The sequence below is a fragment of the Molossus molossus genome, unplaced genomic scaffold (genome assembly GCF_014108415.1).
Source record: "Molossus molossus isolate mMolMol1 unplaced genomic scaffold, mMolMol1.p scaffold_m16_p_2, whole genome shotgun sequence".
Taxonomy (NCBI): Eukaryota; Metazoa; Chordata; class Mammalia; order Chiroptera; family Molossidae; genus Molossus; species Molossus molossus.
Window position 1 is genome coordinate 50290330 of NW_023425355.1, and position 19477 is coordinate 50309806.

At 42.1% G+C, this 19477-nt stretch overlaps 1 protein-coding gene across 2 annotated transcripts; it reads left to right on the plus strand.

The window, feature by feature from the left end:
* The first annotated feature begins 233 nt into the window (after positions 1–233).
* ATP1B4 (ATPase Na+/K+ transporting family member beta 4) lies at positions 234–19262 on the plus strand. Of its 2 annotated transcripts, none has more exons than XM_036271420.1 (8): positions 234–323; positions 5075–5336; positions 11976–12104; positions 12365–12469; positions 15212–15408; positions 16046–16102; positions 18268–18363; positions 19076–19262. In XM_036271420.1, the coding sequence occupies exons 1-8, from the start codon at positions 261–263 to the stop codon at positions 19235–19237; spliced, it is 1071 nt and encodes a 356-aa protein (XP_036127313.1). In that variant the 5' UTR covers positions 234–260; the 3' UTR covers positions 19238–19262. The 2 variants fall into 2 exon arrangements, with proteins under 2 accessions (XP_036127313.1, XP_036127314.1); XM_036271421.1 differs by having other exon boundaries at positions 261–323; positions 5075–5324; positions 19076–19237.
* Positions 19263–19477: the final 215 nt, after the last annotated feature.

The following is a 19477-nucleotide window of genomic DNA, read 5'->3' on the forward strand; positions in this document are numbered from 1 at the left end:
CACCCTTGTGACCCAGAATATCTCCCCCTCCTTGTAATGATGAGCTTGCTTTTCCATAAGGCTTTCCTTTGATTTGGGGAAGGGGCCAACCAATGAGAGAGGGACATGTTAGATTATTTTGAGGAATGGCTCATACCAGGAGGGTTCACTTTTACTAGGCGCCAAGTGGCCCCAGCAACCAGTGTCTCCTGTACCAGCGGAAGCTCCAGAACTCTCACCCATTTGCCTGTTTCTGCCTCGTCTTTGCCTACTGAACAGCCATGAGAAGGCAGCTCCGGTCCAGAAGGGCTCCGGCCTTTCTTCACAGTTATCGCTACAGACTTGTGAGTCCTAGGGAACAGAATACTTTACTGCTTCTTTTTAGTGGGGTGGGTTGGGGTTGTGTAAGTCTTGGCTTGTGGCTGCTTCTCCTTGGGATGGGCAGGAATAGTAAAGTTTAAGGAAGCATATAATTTCAAGAGCAAGTAGTGACACCCAGCACCCCATTTCACTCTAAATTTCTGGGTTGAAAGAGGAAGCCTCTCTTCCTATGGAAGAAAGATAAGAAAAGAGGAAAATGCCAGAAAATGAGAGAAAATTTTTGTTGGGAGCCTAGAATTAGAACAGTCCTTTTGGATTCTTGGAGTAAAAGTTTCATTATGATAGCAGGAAATTTAACCAAGAGAGAGGCAAGGGGAAGAGGATATGAAAGTCACCACCTACCCAGCTGTCTCCGTCCCTTTGGGTTGTAGTTTCTTAGGAACCCAGCTGTTATTTTTCTAAAACAGAAATTCTAACCTATAGCTAAAATTATAGAATCCTAGATAGAAGCTGGGAGCAATCCTAGACATCATCTCTCCAGAACCCCTCATTATGTAAAGGAAGCTGCTGGGGCTCAGAGCACAGAAGTGACTTGCAAATTACTGGAAGAGCCAAAGTGAGAATGCAAGTTTTCTCACTTCTAATCTTGTGCTCTTTCCATTATATTTGTAGTATGCAACTCCCCAACCCTCTGACCCTCCACCATCCATTGCCATCCTGCTGTCACCCACCCTGATCATCACACACACACACACACACACACACACACACACACACACCCTTGATGTCACCATTTATCTCCAGGGTGCATTACAAATTTCTTTGAATCCAAAGTTTCTTTGCATTTACTTTACTGTAATTCATTAATGTATGTCTCACTCAGTACTTTTTTGAAGGGAGGTATATTTTGAAATCTCCCCCAAAGAGGATTGCGATCTGAGCCCCAGGAGGAAACAAAGCTTAACCAATTTTTCTTTGGGAATGGCCACTTATATAAGCAGGGAGTTAGGTGAAGACTGTCAACAGCCAGCAGAGGAAAACATGAATTATTCTAACCTCATATCCACCTACAAAGGGCTTCCCTTAACTTTCCAGCTACAATTTATAGAATCTTTCTTTTGACATCTCAAAGTTCCTTCCAGCTCTTAGAACAATCACATTCTGTAGGGCATATATAAATGTTCCTTACTTGAACTTGACTCCTTTTCTATGTAATATTGTTAAAGTGCTATATACAATTTCAATGATTTGTCAACTGGTTTGGATTTTCTTTTTTTTTTTAATTTTATTTTTATTTTTCAATTACAGTTTACATTCAATATTATTCTGTATTAGTTTCAGAAGTACAACACAGTACTTTACAGAGTAGTTCCCCAATATTTTAGGTAATTACCTGGTCCCATACATCGTTATTATGATATTATTGACTTTATTTCCTATGCTATAATTTACATCTCTGTGACTATTCTGTAACTTCCAATTGGTACTTCTTAATCTCAATACCTTCACCTCTTTTACCCAGTCCCCCAACACCCCTCCCCACTGTGAAGTGTCAGTCTGTTCTCTGTTATTTATGAGTCTGTTTCTATTTTGTTCTGGTTTGGATTTTCAATGCATCAGGGGATCTTGCTCTTTATAAAGAATACTTGATCAAATTGAGAACAAAATTTTTTGATGTAGTGAATAATCACGTGCTAATTTCTCTTTTTAAATTAACCAATCATTTAAAATTTATTATTTTATTTTTTTATCCTCACCTGAGGACATTTTTCTATTTTTTGTTCAGATAGAGTGGGAGGGAGAGAGAGGAAGACAGAGAGAGAGAAACATCAATGTAAAAGGGACACATCAGTGACTGCCACCCTCATGACCAACCAGGGCCGGGGATAAACTGCAACCGAGGTACATGCCCTTAGTGGGAACCGAACCTGGGTCTCTCTGGACCGCAGGCCGACGCTCTAACCGCTGAGCCAAACTGGCCAGGGCTAAATTTTTTTTTTATTCTTGACAGTATTACAGATGTCCCCCATTTTCCTTCCTTTGCCCAACTCCACCCAGCCCCTGTCCCACCCCAGGCCTTCACCACACTATTGTCTGTGTCCATGGGCTATCATTCAAATGTTTACAGGGCATTACTCAATGCAGGGCACAAATTTATCCTTTGGGTCATACTGTTTGTTTATATATTTGATTATATATTTAGAGTGCTAAAATTGAGCCACCCTCTGTCCTTTAGACTCTTCCCTTTTAGGGCAACATGATGGCCCCAGCACACACCCACTATTATATCCCAGAACACTCACACTATCACATGAGGGCAGAGCCACTTTAGGAAACTGACAAAAACAGACCTTCTCATTACCAAAGGATTCCCTACTAGATTCCATTAAATAGTTGCGTAAAAGTGCCTGTTTTGTACATTGTGAGTTTCTCTATACCTGGAAGCAGGGGAGAGGGAAAATATGTTTGAGGTTCTTAATACTGAGGTATCATGAGAGCTGTGGGGAAATCAGCTCTAAGAAGGTTAATTTTTCCCTCGAGGGTAAAGCTTTAATGACAGGCCATCTTTAATAGGATTATCACGAGAGCTCATATCTACAAATAAAATCAGGCTGAGGCCAAGGCCAGCTGCCTCCTCTGTGGAGCAGAGGTGGAGGGCAGGCATATAGGCAACACGGAGAGAAAAGGAAGTTGTTTAGAAAATATAAAGGGAATATAAATTCTTCCACATTGAAAGGTTACACTTCAAATTCTCTGAGATTTTCAGTTGCAGTAGATTCTCTGGGGGAGATGATGACTACCCACTGCAGTCCACATGACTGCTGAGGTTAGAGCGACAAGCTCTGTGAGCACATTTACCCAGAGTCAGGCGGTTAGCATCAACATTTATTCAGTACTCACTGGTTACCCAGCTGTGGGCTGCACACTGTGGTGGGCCATCAAGGAGTTAGAAAACATGGACCCTGACCCCTGGGTGCTCAGAATGTACTTTGGGAGGTCAAATGTGTACATATGTTCACATTCAAGTGAGATTTGAGGACACTTATTAATCCATTCAACATTGATAATGAAGTTTATTTTCCTAAGCCTTACACTGTGAGTCCATTTCAGAGTCAGAAATCCTCAATTATAAAGATCTGCTATATTTTGGGAACAGAGAAGCTAACATATTTTATTCTCAATAAATCTGCTAAATCACCTTTAGGCACTTGAGCTCAATGTGACAGAGAAGAAACATTATTTTCCAGTGTGTCAAGAGACAAAACTTCTAGGACTGACAACTCTATCATAAACTTGCTGTGCGGCTTCATTTAGATTCTGTTCCTTCTCTGATACTCAGATGGACCAGTGAATCTCAAGGTCACTGTCAGTTATAATATGGTGTGTGATATAAAATTGCACATTTGAACAAATTAGAGAGTAATTCAAGAGTGCTTACAATCACTCTTGAGCAGACTGAATGCTGAGAGTAGAGCCTTATCATTCTATATCATTTTTACTGATTCTGAACAATCCAATTTTCTGAGGCTCCTCCTCACTAATGGCAGAATTTTTAGTTGAGTGTCCTCTAAATGGCCTTTAAGAAATCAGTCAGGGAGGGGGCAGCAGCGAGCCCCTGGCCTCTATCATTCAACACATCCAACCCCAACAGGTGCACAGGCCCCGCCACTCTTCAGATTTGGACAGCAGAGAAAAGGGAGGGCGACCTCATTTTCTGCTGCTTCAGTGAGCCTTGGCAGACCCACAAAGAGCAAAGATCCAAGTCTCTGGCCTGAGGTTGGGCGGCATTTGAAATACCATTTGGTGAAGTCTGGTTGTTGTTTCTTTTTCTCTTAGAACGACTCAAAGAAGATTACAGTTTCAGATCTCAAGTAATGGCTGCAATCAGTCAATCAACAAATATGTGCTGAGCACTTACTACGTGTCCAGGTTTTTGCCTAGAGTATGGGGTTTGGGATGGGCAGAGATGAAAGAAGTATCAGTTGGAGTCCAAGCCCTCAAGTGGTCTGTTCAACCAGCTTAAGGCAGAAAGAGGTTCCAGACTAGGCAACAGTCAGAGAAGCAGCAAATAGCCCTGCCCCATCACTTTTTTCTGTTGGGAGTTGGGAAGGCAGTCTAAGTTTTGAGAAGGGGTACAGCAGTTGGCCTCTCTACCTAATGTCAATCCAAGACTATTTTTAGCCACAACTTGGGATTGTGAGGTAGAGCAGCTGAAAGTCTACAGGGTGTTAGGATAAAGCTGGTTTGGACTGAGAATTTACCATCATAGACACACATGTTTAAAGCTACTCTATCCTCCAGTGCTGAACTCAGCTCTGTCCTGACAAGCCAGACAAAGTGAAGTAGGAGACCAAGCCCCCAGGACACAAGCAGTCCCAAATGCCTAAAGCTGAGAATAAAACTTATACCTTTATGGAAAGGATGTTGGATCATAGGGTCATAGGATATTTCTTCCAAAAGAGCAGAGAGAAATAAAATATCTCTTGTAAGAACCAGTATGTTTATGGGGAAGTGGAAATTTGAAACATCTCCAAATATGGATATATAATTTTTCTTTACATCGATGAGACAGAACATCGATTGGCCACCTCTTGCATGCCCTGACTGGGAATCGAACTGGTGACCTCTTCGTGCATGGGTCGATGCTCATCACTGAGCCACACCAGCCGGGCAGCATCTCCAAATATTAAGTCATTTTCCATTTATAATTGGCTGGTGGGATGTGCCATTGGAAATTTTTTTCAAAGGGGAATTGTGTTTGTCACTCTTCCAGGATGATCAGGATGAGGTAAACCAGAACTACTTAGCTGATGAAGAGGAAGAAGCAGAAGAAGAGGCTCGGGTGATGTTGGTACCCAATTCGGAGGAGGAGGAGGTGGAGGAAGAGGAGAGGAAAGAAGAGGAGGAAAAGGACGAGGAAGAGGGTCAGGGTCAGCCAACAGGCAACACCTGGTGGCGGAAATTGCAGATCATGAACGAATACCTGTGGGATCCGGAGAAAAGGATGTCTCTGGCCCAAATAGGTCAGAGTTGGAGTAAGTCCCAGTTGTCCCAATGCCCCTGTAGGGTGCCCTTTCCTTTTGGCTTGGTGTCCAGGATTCCTTTACTATAAGTTGGATGGGCTTGTCTGCAAACTTCTCTTAGATATCATGTAAAAGGATCAATACTTAGGGAAATGCCTGGACTATGGACAGATCCCATCAGAACAAACTCCAAGTGGGTGAACAAACTTAATTGTGTAGCTGAAATTCACTGGGCTAAAAATTGGTCGCAATGCAAAGAGACAGTAAGAATAAGTTAGAAAGCACAGAAACGTTTTTGAAGTCTCAGCCCTGTTACCTTCCATCTGTGTAGCCTTGGGCTTATCATTTACCCTCACTGAGCCTCAGTTTCCTCACCAATAAAATGTAGGAAACAATCTCTGACTTGCCTCTTTCACAGGATCAGCCTGAGGCTCCAACAGGGTGTTGTAACTGTAAAGCTGAAAGTACTCTGAAAACTATTTTTATGATATGAGACTGAAATCCTTGCTAACATGACCAAGGATTTATAAAGCCATCATTTCACCTGGAAATGTCAGAGAAGGAGAATCAGGAGGCTTGCCCCTGGACCCAGCTTGTTGGTGCTTTATACTCCCATGATATACACAGAGAAATTAGGTTTAGAAGGACCATTTCTAGAGATTAAGGCTAAGCCCCCACATCACTTGATCAATAGTGGAATCATATTCCTTAGTATGTCCTCTTTTTACTACATGCTGCCACCACTTTCACTTCACAGCTTCCCCAGCACTCCTCTCCCAGGGTCCTATTCACCTCTTGAACCATTAGTGCTGAACCTTCTCCGAAGGAGATTTTGCCTGTGTCAAATTCACACTTGCTACACTGCGCAGCCCAGAAAAAGAGCAGCTGCTTGTTTTGAGAAGAAAATATAGAGGATGCCATGAATAAAATAAGAGTTCCCTAGTGCCAAGGGTCTAGGTTGCTGAAGTTGATAGTCACTCCTTCTAGAGGCCTCTTTGGCTGAGAATTCTCTCCCTCATCATTTATGTTTCTAATTCAGCTCACTTAGGGTAAAACAACCAGCCCTGCTTCCTGGTATTAGGAATAGCAAGTGTGGGACTCTGAACAATGTCCACTTCCCTTCACCCTTCCTCGTTTTTCAGCCCCACCCCTGCCCATCCCTTGAACACTCAACTGGAACAAATGTATCATTCAGGGAACATTCTGACATTCTGGAAGCTGCAGACAAATGCTAGACACTCATTGGAAATCCAAAGGGGGCACAGCTGTTTCTCCCTTGCCTAAAGAGGCCTGGAAAAACAGGCCTTGTGAAATGCAATTGTGATTCTGGGAGAGGGTGCCCTGTATTAACCCCCAAGTAGCCAGCAATTGGAATTTTAGCAGATGAGGTTATTTGAAGTGTTCCTGTGAAGAACAAGCAATAGGCCAGTAAGTAGGGATGAGGTGCCCAGGGAAGATATGGCAGTGGGGACACTGCACGGTAGGCTCTACTCATGCCTCTAGGTAGCAAGTCTTAGGACAGTCCAGGAATTCTGGCTTCTGTTCAGCTACCCTTGGGCAAAGGGAAAACAGTGATCCTAATGTCTAGACTTCCAAGTGTATGCCTTGCTGCCCTCTTGCTTGAGAACTAGGTGCCCATTTGAGCTTGCACAGCAATATAACCAACATATTCACCTGCTTATTATTATATTATGAGCTTTTTTTTTTTTTTTTTTTTTTTTGGTAGCTGGGCAACCTCTATTCTTATAAACTATATGTTATTTTATTGGATACTGAAAAGAATCCATATGAGGTAGTAATATTATTATCCCCATTTTACAGATGCAGAAACTGAGGCTTAGAGAGGGTAAGTAACTTGTCTAAAGTCACATAGTTAATAAGTGGCAGTACTGGGAGTCAAACTCAGATTGGATGAACGCTGGAGTTCATTCTCTTGCCAGAGCACTACACCGTCTTCGTGAACTGTAGCAATGAGCAAGGCCCTGATAAGTAGGGCCTCAGGAGCTGATGAGGGTGTTTTGGTGGGAGGAGTTAAGAATTGTGATCATAGGTACCTAGTCTATCCAAGTTATCAAGGCCTACCCATACTTAGGTAGGCATTCAGGAGAACATTGGATTACCTAGAGGAGTGGTCAGTTAAAACTTGGACATCCAGAGCAGAAAGGGTTGGTGGGGTTAATAAGTTTATTTTCTTTTATTATTTTTCTTTTTTTAAATCTTTATTGTTGAATGTATTACATGTGTTCCTCATTTTTCCCCCATTGACCCCCTCCTCTCCACTCCCGCCCCCCTCCTGCCTTTTCCCACACTGTTGTCTGTGTCCATTGGTTATGCATATAAGTTCTTTGGTTTATTTCTTCCCACCCCAACCCCTCTTCCCTTTGAGGTTTGTCAGTCTAGCAACAAATTTGTACTTCTTAATCCCTTCACCTTTTTCACCCATTCCCCCAACACCCCTCCCATCTGGCAACTAACAAAAGGGTCTCTGTATCTATGAGAATGTTTCTGTTCTGCTTGTTCATTTTGTTTGTAGATTCAATTGTTGATAGATATGTATTCATTGTCATTTTGTTTGTTTATATTTTTTATCTTTTTCTTCAAGAAGACCCTTCACCATTTTATATAATAATATTTTGGTGGTGATGAACTCCTTTAGCTTTTACTTGTCTGGGAAACTCTTTATATGGCCATCAATTCTAAGTGACAGCTTTGCAGGATAGAGTAATCTTGGTTGTAGGTTCTTGCTTTTCATCATTCTTAATATTTCTTGCCACTCCCTTCTGGCCTGCAAAGTTTCTTTTGAGAAATCAGTTGACAGTCTAATGGGAACTCCCTTGTAAGTAACTAACTGCTTTTAAGATTTTCTCTTGCTGCTTTGTCTTGAACCTTTTGCATTTTGATGATGGTGTGTCTTGGTGTGGGCCTCTTGGGTTCATCTTGTTTGGGACTCTCTGTGCTTCCTGGATGTGTATGTCTGTTTCCTTCACCAAGTTAGGGAAGTTTTCTGCCATTATTGTTTCAAATAGGTTTTCGATTTCTTGTTCTCTCTCTTCTCCTTCTGGCACCCCCAAGATGCGAATGTTGGTATGCTTGCAGTTGTCCTAGAGGCTCCTTACACTATCCTCATTTTTTTGGATTTTTTTTTTTTTTCGCTTCTGATTGGGTGCTTTTTGCTTCCTTATATTCCAAATCAATGGTTTGTTTCTTGGCTTTACCTACTCTACTATTGAATCTGTGTAAATTATTCTTTATTTCAGTTAGTGCCTCCTTCATTTCTGACTGTGCATCCTTCATTTCTGACTGGTTCTTTTTTATGCTCTTGAAGCCCTCACTAAGTTCACTGAGGTTCTCACTAAGTTCATTGAGCATCCCTAGAAGCAGTGTTTTGAACTCAGCATCTGTTAGGTTGCTTATCTCCATTTCGCTTAGTTCTTTCCCTGGGGTTTTGTTCTTTCATTTGGGACCTGTTTCTTTGTCTCCTCATTTGGCTGCCTCCCTGTGTTTGTGTCTATGTATTACTTAACGAAAGGTATGGGGCTAGCTGAGGCCAGATGCTGCTTGTTTGAAAGCACTTAGGAAAACCTGAAGCAGGATCCAAGACAGGCCAATCCTATAGTTAACCAACTGGCACCAGCTCAGGTGGGCCTGAAAGTTGGGTGGGGCAGGGCCTCAGGGAATCACTAGGGCGGGGCAACCAGTGTGAGCCAGGTTGCTGGAGTCCCAGATATGGCAGCTGTCTGCCACCCCAGGGAAGGACTCACCAAAGGAACAAAGGCCTCAGACAGCACATCTATCCCTGAGAAAGCCCCCTCTCCAGCCCTCGCTCCAATGCCAAACAGCTCAGTACTTCCCTGTATGTCTCTGGCGCCCCTTGAGCTGCCTCTCCTCCAAACTTAGAGGGAGAAAATCCAAGTAAATCAGTGTGTGGGCCCTTTAAGAGGAGCTGCCTGGGACTCCAGCTGCCTCAGCCTCCCTGAGCCTAAGTTCCCGCTGGTTTTTCCAGCCAGAAGTTATGGGGACTTCTCTTCTTGGCACTGGAACCTTGAACTGGGTGTCTGGTGTGGGACGGGGACCCCTCAGTCCTCAGGGAGGACCTTCCCAGCTGAAGACCTTCCCAGCTGAGGTATCCTTCTAATTTTTATCCGCCACATGTGTGTGTCAGACTAGCCTGTCACGCCTCCACCAGTCTCTATCCAGCTGCTTCTTTAAATCGTAGTTGTAGGACTTCCATTCAGCTTGATTTCAGGTGGTTTTGAATGATGGTTGTCCTGTAGTTTAGTTGTAACTTGAATGTGGTTGTGGGAGAACACGATAGGCATTTACCTACATCACCATCTTGACCGGAAGTCTCCGGGGTCAATAAGCTTAGATGGGTATGGTACTTGGTTTTGCCTGGGTGGGGTGGGGAGGGTGGCTGAGACTCCAGGGTACAGACTCCTGGGTAAGGCTGACAGGACTCATTGCTAGTGCCATTCTCCCATCTACAGCTTCCTGGGCAAGAAGGAAGATGTTCCCAAGGGAGTTAATCTGTATTCTATTGCTTGTCTTTCATCCATGCTACTGAGTCTCCCAGTCTCCCAGCATGGCTTCAGCTGTTGATCCACTCCTAGGATGGGGATAAGAGTAAGAGAATGGAGGATAGGGCACAAGGCACAAGGCACATCCCATTAGGACAGCCACTGGGCAGTAGTCAAGTATCATAGGCACACAGGTGCTGCTATTTCTTCTCCAGGGACTCCAGCTGAATAAATGTGTTCATGTTCCAGTTCTACTTTAGTTTATCTTATAAAACATACATGTTCCATTTCCTGTTGGATTTCTAAACATTTTTTTCTCCTCCAATCATTTTTTGGTTAATATTATTTGGCTCATTGTTCAATTTAAAAATTAATATTTGGAATTGGTTTTGGGTACAGCAAAGTTATGTGGTTTGTTCCAGTTTCTTAACCATGATTCAGTTCAAATGTGTAATTCTAACATCATGTCACTGTTGTGAGTGGAGCCAGATATTATTGGCTGAGAGAGCCCCAAAGAGCACTTGAAAAGAGCATCTCAGCAACAATCTCACTCTTATTTACCTCATTCTGTACTGCCTAATCCTGGGCCAAGCCAATTCTAATATAGCCCACAGAGGAGGAATCCACCCAATTATGCTTCTGGTCCTGTATGAAGACTGCCATTTATAGAGTACTTGGTATCTGCTGGGCTGTGCTATGCTATTTATATACATTATTCAAGTACTGTTATTGTCCTCATTTTACAGATGAGGAAATTGAGGTCCAGAGAGGTAAAGAGCATATCTAAGATTAAACAGTTAGGAAGTGGTAAGGTCAGGATAGAATATAAGGAAAGATTGACCTTCAGATACAGTAGTCCCCGCCTTATCCACAGGGGATAAATTCCAAGACCCCCCACGGATGCTTGAATTCTATATATACAATGTTTTTTCCTATACATACATACCTATGCTAAATTTTAATTTATAAATTAAGCACAGTAAGAGTAACAATAAGAACTAATAATAAAATAAATCAATTATAATACTATACTATAATAAAAGTTATGTGAATGTGGCATTATTAAGTAAAATAAGGGTTACTTGAACATAAGCACTGTGATACTGTGACAGATGATCTGATAACCAACATGGCTACTAAGTGACTAATGAATGGGTAGCATACACAGCCTGGATACCCTGAACATAGGGATGATTCATGTCCTGGGCAGGATGGAATGGGATGGTGTGAGAGTTTACCAACTTACTCAGAATGGTGCACAATTTAAAACTTATGAATTGTTTATTTTGGGAATTGTCTAATATTTTTGGACCACGATGGTGGCCTTGGGTAACTGAAACCACAGAAAGCAAAATTGTGGATAAGTGGGGACTACTGTACTGTTACAGATGTATAGAAGGATATGAGGTAAGTGCTAAACTTATTCCAATTTTACCAATCTGGGGTGCAGAGAGGTTCTGTGACTTGCCCAAGCTTACAGGTAGAGCTCACAGGTAGCAAGTGCCATAATTTAAGTATAGTTTTCTACTCTTCTCTTTCCTGTCCTGTGTCAATGTTCTTTTTGAAAAGCAGAGCCACTTAAACTTTTGCTGAAGATGAATAAGCTACAAAATAAGTAGGGTGAAACCTCACTTTGCCTTGATTAGAGGAAAGTCCTGTGGAAATTAACCAAAAGTTTGAAATGTAGGCTATGTGAAAAGGAATACTGTTTCCATCCCTTGCAAACACATATAATCACTGGAACCAAGCTGCTAGGACTCTCCAGGGCACCTGCTTTGGTGAATAGTGAAGAACGATTTGTACTTAGGAGATCAACTGTTGCCCAGAGGGCTCCCAAGCAATTTATCCTCTACAGTACTTTAAACTGTACTCCCCTGTAATCTTGTTCAAGGTCATCATTTACTCAGCAAGCCCTTCCATCAGAGATGCTGTAAAGGTAAACTGCGATCAGACCTCTGACACAATTCTCACTCATTCCAAATTGGTGAAATCTGAGCAAGGAAGGATATACTGAATATGGGGAACTAAAAATAAAAAGCCATCTCATGTATTTGGGTTGGTTCTGGTTCATAAGTTCAAGTGACAAGGCAGAGCTTGTTGACAAGCACTGACCACTTTCATCTCTGTTCTGCAGGCCTGATTTTAGTCATTTACTTCTTCTTCTATGCCTCCCTGGCTGCTGTGATTACTCTGTGCATGTACACGCTATTTCTGACCATCGGTCCTTACATGCCAACCTTTACTGAGAGAGTGAAGCCTCCTGGTGAGTATCCAAATGCCATGTGTTATCAGAACTTGCTGGACATAAATCTGCTTGCACAGCATGTTCAGCCTCAATTAACTTTGGCTCTTCCCAGTAATGACTTAGGGATTCAATTATTAAGAATAAAAGTAAAATGGTACTTGGCAAATTATGATCCTTTTCATTTTGATTGCCTGGGGGGAAATGGTTTCATGGGAATCAATACCAAAAAATTATCCCAAGAATGGGTTAATATATCCAAGACCTGTTTTTATTGCCAGGAGTTATGATCAGACCCTTCGCCCATAGCCTTAACTTCAACTTCAACGTTTCTGAACCCGACACTTGGCAGCATTACGTGATTAGCCTAAATGGCTTTCTCCAGGGTAAGTAAGTTCCTCAGAATGGTGCAAATCTCTTTGGAAAGGTGATGGGTGGGAATTCAAAATTCACCTGACCCACTCTTTCTAACCCCAACCCATCCTGGTCTTTCCTTACCTTGCATCTCCCTCAGAACTCATAGATACAATAAAAACTGCTCTAATTTATGGTTGTATGTTGCCTTGAAAGCATTATAAGCCAACTCTCCAGCAATATGATAAGTCCATTGGGGGAAGACGACTTGTCTTCTTTTCTTGAACACCCTACATCACCTAGTTATGTACTGGGCACATCCAGATGGTTCAATAATGATCAATTTTAAAAAATAATTCTGGGGGGTGGTAGTGGTGATAAAAGAAGAGTGTTCTCTAGGACAGGAAGATCACTGTCTCCTATACTTTCTCAAGGTAAGAGAATTCATTTCTTGAAGATGGACCATCTTGAAGTAAGAGAACAAGGGCTTTAATTTAACAGCCTTCCAGAAGGGAGTTAGAGGAAGAATCTCTGGGTGGCAGTCACTCCTGCATTTTGATTGGAAATGTTTTCAAGATGCCTATGTCTATAGTGTCATCATATACATTTTCAGTAACTAATGAATGGCTTTTTGAAAAGCCCTTCCACAGGGTGAAAATTGATGTTGCAGCTTGGTTAGAGTTAAACACAGAGCACACAGCCTCTGTATTTATCCAGCTATCAAAGAGGAGCACCAGAGACATTGCATTACTGACCTATTATTTGTGGGAGGAAAGCCAGTTAGACTAATTTGGTTGGCCTGGCCTGGCTGAAGGAGGGGTGGGGTGGGAGTGAGGTGGGAGTGGCCAGTAGATTGTGCCCTGAATTAAGAAGAAAACAATTTCCTATGTGATGGGCAGTGTTATTTAATTGAATAAATTTTGTGATTTAATTTTAACCCTGCATAGCAGAGTCTACTGTCCCATTTTACAAATGGGGAAACTGAGACTCGGAAACAGGAAGTAACATGATCAAGGTCTTCCAGCAGAACCAGTGTTTAAATCCACGTCCATGTTCTTGACACCCTTGCTACTCAAGGCATGGTCCAGGGACCAGCTGCATCAGCATCACCTGGAAGTTTGTTAGAAAGGCAGAATCTCAGGTCCCATCCCAGACCTGCTGAATCAGGATCTGTCTTTTAATAAGATCCACAGGTGTCTTGCATAACCTCTGAAGCTTGAGAAGTACTGCTTTTCATAATTCTTTGCTGCTAGCATATGGCCAGGAATTAGAAGCTCAGCTTTGTATCAGTAATATAGGTGTTATTTTGGGTAAGTCTACATTTCTGATGCCTCACCTGAAACGTAAGGAGGGGCTGGGTTCTTTCTGGGTCCATGTATTTCCATTTTTGGCCCACAAAATGTCTTGGATATCATAGCCAGCACAATACCTTCTTTACTTTCCCAGAATATCAATTTCATTCCCATGAGGACTGGGATTTTGCAATAAGATAGGGGTCATGCCCATGTCACATTATTTTTGATGGAACTACCTCAAAAGAAACCATGAGCACATGATTAAAGCTTCTAGTCAGAAAGTTATTATTTGAACATAGTTCTTGCGCTAAAAAAATGATTAAAACAAAACCTTAAATCAAATGTAGCTTTGTCTGAGGAATAATAAAGGCTTTGTCATAACTGGAATAGATTTCAAATTCCCAGTTGCTTTCTAATAATAGCAAACCCAGCTCACAACCTGTCTAGATGAGGATCCAGCAGTACATTTGGAGTTGTACATCTAGTAGATCATAGGTACACAATTTCCTCTGAAAAACAGTGCTACTTGGAACATGAATGCATGGAGGCTGGATCTAACAGGACTATCTGACCCTATTATTTAGGACCAAATTAGAAATAATGCAGTAACTTCCAAAGCCTAGATCTATGACATCTAGTAGCCCAAAGAGTCTACTCACAGATAGCCCCTTTCAGCTCTCTCCCTGATAAGTGTACCTTGGACACATGTTACATTCCAGTCAAAGTAAAGGAACACTTAACTCTGAGTGCTTCAGGTCCCAGTAGACAAGATCTCACCTCCTCACCCTCTCAGTTGAGATGCTATGGTTGTCATTTTTGTCTTTCACTCTAAGCTTTTATTTTGCAGTACTAACTTCCCTTTGTAAAGAATGAAAAACTGGTTAACTTTCTCCTCTTCCTCCTCCTCTTCTTCCTCCCTCTTCACCTGTTTCACAACACACACTTCTCACTCTCTTGCATCAGGTGTCTCTCATTGACCTCAAAAGGATATGTTTCCTATGCTGAACTTAGAGATATAACCCAGAAGCTTTGCCACCTTATATATGCCATGGCTTAACATGATCCAGTCTCTCTTCCAAAATTTGCCTACTATATTCCTACTCCTCTCCCAGAAGTAGAAGAGGTGGTACTCCATCCACATTTACAATTTACTGTAACTGAAAAGAAATGATGAAAAGTAGAAGTTATAAAGTGACTCAGAGATGGATATCCAAAAGTCCTGAGGAAATGAGAAGCAAGGGGGCAAGCAATCAAAATGGGCTGAGGGGGCTAGTCTGGAAAACTTCCTGGAGACATGTTGCTGATGAAGGGCCTTAGGCACCTGATGCCATGTCACAGGGCCTAAGACAGATTGAATGGGCTTTCCGAGGAGCACAAGCAAGCTGGAGAAAGGAAACTAGTGAGGAGGACTACTGAAAACATGGTCTTCCCCTATAGTACCCATCTAACATGGCCCTTTGCCACCCCCATACACTTTAGGTTATAATGACAGTCTCCAAGAGGAAATGAATGTAGATTGTCCCCCGGGGCAGTACTTCATCCAAGATGGAAATGAAGATGAGGACAAGAAAGCCTGCCAATTTAAGCGCTCCTTCCTGAAGAATTGCTCTGGCCTGGAAGACCCTACTTTTGGCTACTCTACTGGACAGCCCTGCATCCTTCTAAAGATGAACCGGGTATATTGGCACTTGACACTGGCAATGATAAATGGATGAGCTGGGTAGGAGGGCTCTGAACACTCCACTTCTCTTGGGCTTTGTCTTCACATGTTGCCATTTTTTGGCCATTTTTACTGACAGCATCAGTAATATAAACAACCGGACACAATAATTCTTTTTTCTCTTCAAACACTTCCTATTTCCATTCTTCTCCTACACCCCAAAGCCACTCCCCTTTGATGCTCTCTGTCAAAAATGAGACCCTGAGCTGCTTGGAACATTGACATGGGGTAAGGTGAGGGGCAATTCTCATATCACAAGAAATGCATTTTCCTTCTCTCCTGCCAGGCACACCCCTCTTGAAACTAGAAAATTCTTTACACCTTCAGGGTTATCTTACTGCAATTACCACTGTATGACTATCAGGCATAAATACCAGGCGTAAGCTGAGCTGCACAGCTCCGAAAATGTTTTGCATTTTTTGCTTTTTGTAACATTTCTGAGAGAGCAGAATAAATTAAGCTAATGCCTAAGGAAGGGATGACTCAAGGGGGATTTATAAAAGCCCCATTTACTGTCAAATCTGGTGTGTGTGTGTGTGTGTCTGTCTGTGTGTGTGTGTGTGTGTTTAATAACGCTAGTTTTCTTTTGATAGATTGTAGGCTTTCGTCCTGAGCTTGGAGATCCTGTGAAAGTTTCCTGCAAAGTTCAGGTAAAGTGTCTTTTTGAGTAAGCATTGCTAGCACATCTATTTTATGCAAAAAGGTGGTTCATCCCTTCCAAGGTTTTACCTTGGATGGTTGGCTATGGGTTAGGGAAAGGGTTAATCTTTTCAAAACTATACCTCCCTTTAGTAATTTTAGGTCTCCCTATTTCCAAAAAGCATTAATTTCCTGTGTGTTTGTATGTGAGTGTGTGTGTATGTGCTGATTTATACCTGTTAAAGACAAAGATTGAACCTCCACTAAGGGCCACAGCAGGGAACAACAATGTGCCAAGTCATTAATTAGGATTCTATTTACACTTTTGCTTTTAGCTCTAATTACTTGTTTCTTTGAACTAAACAAACAGCTTTCATTAGAGTCATTAGTCCCCGCTTTTAAAACGGAATTTCACTGTTTGTAGCAATGACCAGTGACACTGGTGTTGCAATAACAAATGACTACAAAGGAGTATAAACAGAACTCCATTAAAATGCTAATTAACTGTCCTTGGAGGGACCATTAACTCCTATCTCATCTGCCCCAATTAGCTCCTTTGTAGGAAAAAGCCCTAGATCTGAGATTTGCTTCTTAAATTGGCAGTAGCTCCCTCCTGTTCGACAACATCAGCTGCACTCTCAGCCCTGGACAATTGTCTTGATATTATGTGAAGCCAGGTAATGTCATTTTTCAGTACTGGAAATACAGCTCAAAACTCCAGTCTTGATGGTTGCAGACCAGAAAGCAGGAAAAGGCAGCATTCACTGATCACTTATTATAGGTCAAATACTTTGCTAAGTGCTGGGAATGTCAAGATAAATATTTCTCTCTGAAATCAGGGCAATCAAGTATTACCGGTGCTATGAAAGGAGCAGTGGGGGACTTGACCAGGGAACAGTTCATTCCACATCGTGGGTGGTGATGCTGAAGATGAGCTTTGAAAGGTTAGGCTGTTTTTGCCAGATGAACAAGGTAGAAAGATATACATTTTGTTCACATATACGTGAGTATGTGTAAATAAATATACACACATGCAAGATGTGACCCTGAACTAGTAGAATTGATTCCACATACCATTCACAAAAAATGAATTCCATTGCTTTTTAGAAGAACATGTAAATAAATCATAAAGACCAACTTGGTCTGAAACTAGTATATTAATTGAATTGAGTCCTGTTTGTAGCTCTCTAATGGAAGCCGTTCATTTTTCAGCCTACATCGAGCCTTCCTGAAAACTATATTAAAAAAGAAATATTAAGGGTCTTTATGCATTCTATAATAATCAATACTGGTCAAACCTACACCCACTTGTGGAAATCAAGCAGGATGAGGTAATTACTAGAATAAATTAAGGAAAGCTGTTTATACTCAATGATTATACTATATTGACAGAAATCATCACATGACCCTAGTGAGTGACTTCGTAGTAGTGATACACAATTTGTCCTTTATTAGCCCCCAGACCTCTGCTATTTAGGGCAAGAATAATACATAGGCAGAATGAGCATTCCCCTATCTGGCATGATATGATGAGGGTAGACTTGTTTATTTAATCATTTCCAGTATTGAGCCCCACTTGTTTATCCTCCTGATTCCACCTATTGTAATTAAGCACTACAGAGAATGAGAACAGAGACTTGAGTTTAGTTGAGCCAACTATAGGCTGTGTCCCTGTGCACCTGGTCTGATTTCCAACAGAACTGAATCCACAGTGGGTAAGTTATTGTGGGAGGGATTTACTAAATATGTTTCATCTTACACCTGTCTCAGCTCCAAAGTCCAACATTGGGTGCCGGGTCCAGTATGATTCTTTGGGCAGGGGCTGGCATGGTGTAGGTCCTCTTGCCAGAGCAGCACCAGGTACTGAAAGCCCTTTGGAGCCCTTCTCTCTGGGTCTCCTAGGAGCCAGCACAGAGCCATATTGAGCACCTTCGGCCTCCTCAGTCTAGGCCTTCTATTTAGTATATTTGAACTAAAAAGCCAAGGCACAGTCTCTCCCTGGAAATGCTCCTCTGGAGATAGGCCTGGGTTGAGCTCTTCCCGGTTCTGCTTCTGTGGTCTTCTTAGGACAGATCGTTGTGGGCCACACAGTGATTTCACCTGAGGCACAGGTCCCTTTAGTTCAGGCTCCAACCAAGTGACCCAGCACTCCACATATGCCTGCTTTTACTTACAGAGAGGTGATGAAAACGACATCCGATCCATCAATTACTACCCAGAGTCGGCTTCTTTTGACCTCCGCTACTACCCTTACTACGGCAAACTGACTCACGTAAGCCTGTATCCCCTTCAGTCTTTGCTGTCAGAAAGGGTTCAGAGGCAAAGAAAAAGCTGGCTGTGATCTATGAGAATTAGGGAGCAGGAAGTAATAAGAGAGGGGTGAACAGCCGCTGGCCAAGACCAGGAGCCCACTACACCAATTCCTATCACAACTACTCCTTTCCATATCTAAAGGAATATCAGATATAGTGTGATTTAACTCCTCAGTCTACAGAAGAAGAAACTAGGGTTCAGAGAGAAGAAGTAACTTGCCCAATGTCACATAATATTGTGATAGAGCCAGAAGCAAACAAATTACTGCCATTGCACTAAATTATTCCCAAATAATCTCACTTCCCTGTTTCTCCCATTTGAGACCTTGTGCCAGTGAAAGCTACATCTCTAGTATAGACTTGACAGATACTACTTCTGGTTTGGTTCATTGTCTGATATTCAGGAAAGCATATCATATAGAACTTGTTTTTCCCAGAGGACAATCAGATATCTGGCAGTGACTTATGAAATATGTAACTTTCCCACTGTCCCAGGGGAGAGAGAACAGGTCAGTTGCTTTAGCCATTTGTGACTTGGAATCATGGGATTTACTGAGTTCTCTTTTGGAGGTTATCCCATCCTGCACTGAATATCTGATCACATCCATCCTATTACCCTCCCACATAGCCACCCCTCCTTGCACTTGGAATTCATTGTTCTTCTACTTACAGGTTAACTACACCTCCCCGCTGGTGGCAATGCACTTTACAGATGTGGTGAAGAACCAAGCAGTGCCTGTGCAGTGCCAACTGAAGGGCAAAGGCATCATAAATGATGTCATCAATGATCGTTTTGTGGGTAGGGTAATCTTTACTCTGAACATAGAAACCTAAGAATTTCAGGGGGCCACACACACCAGTTCTGCTTTGGTTTTATTTCATATTACCCCTAGTAGCACCTGAATTCTTTTTCTTCAATCAGGACACAGCCAGATGGACACCTAAGAGCAGACCATCTTTCCTTGCCTTTGACATATGTATAAAATAACATTGTGGGAACTATTTGATTTTTTAAAGGTGGTCTCTCCTGATGACAAATGGATTATATTAATTTCCTCTCCCCACTTAAAACTA

What these genes read in the sequence shown, in the direction of transcription:
- ATP1B4 (XM_036271420.1), top strand. Translation starts at nt 261, where the DNA reads ATGAGAAGGCAGCTCCGGTCCAGAAGGGCTCCGGCCTTTCTTCACAGT. An exon ending in ACAGTTATCGCTACAGACTT is followed by an intron (nt 324 to 5,074) that starts GTGAGTCCTAGG and finishes TCACTCTTCCAG; the next exon opens with GATGATCAGGATGAGGTAAA. An exon ending in CCTAAATGGCTTTCTCCAGG is followed by an intron (nt 12,470 to 15,211) that starts GTAAGTAAGTTC and finishes CATACACTTTAG; the next exon opens with GTTATAATGACAGTCTCCAA.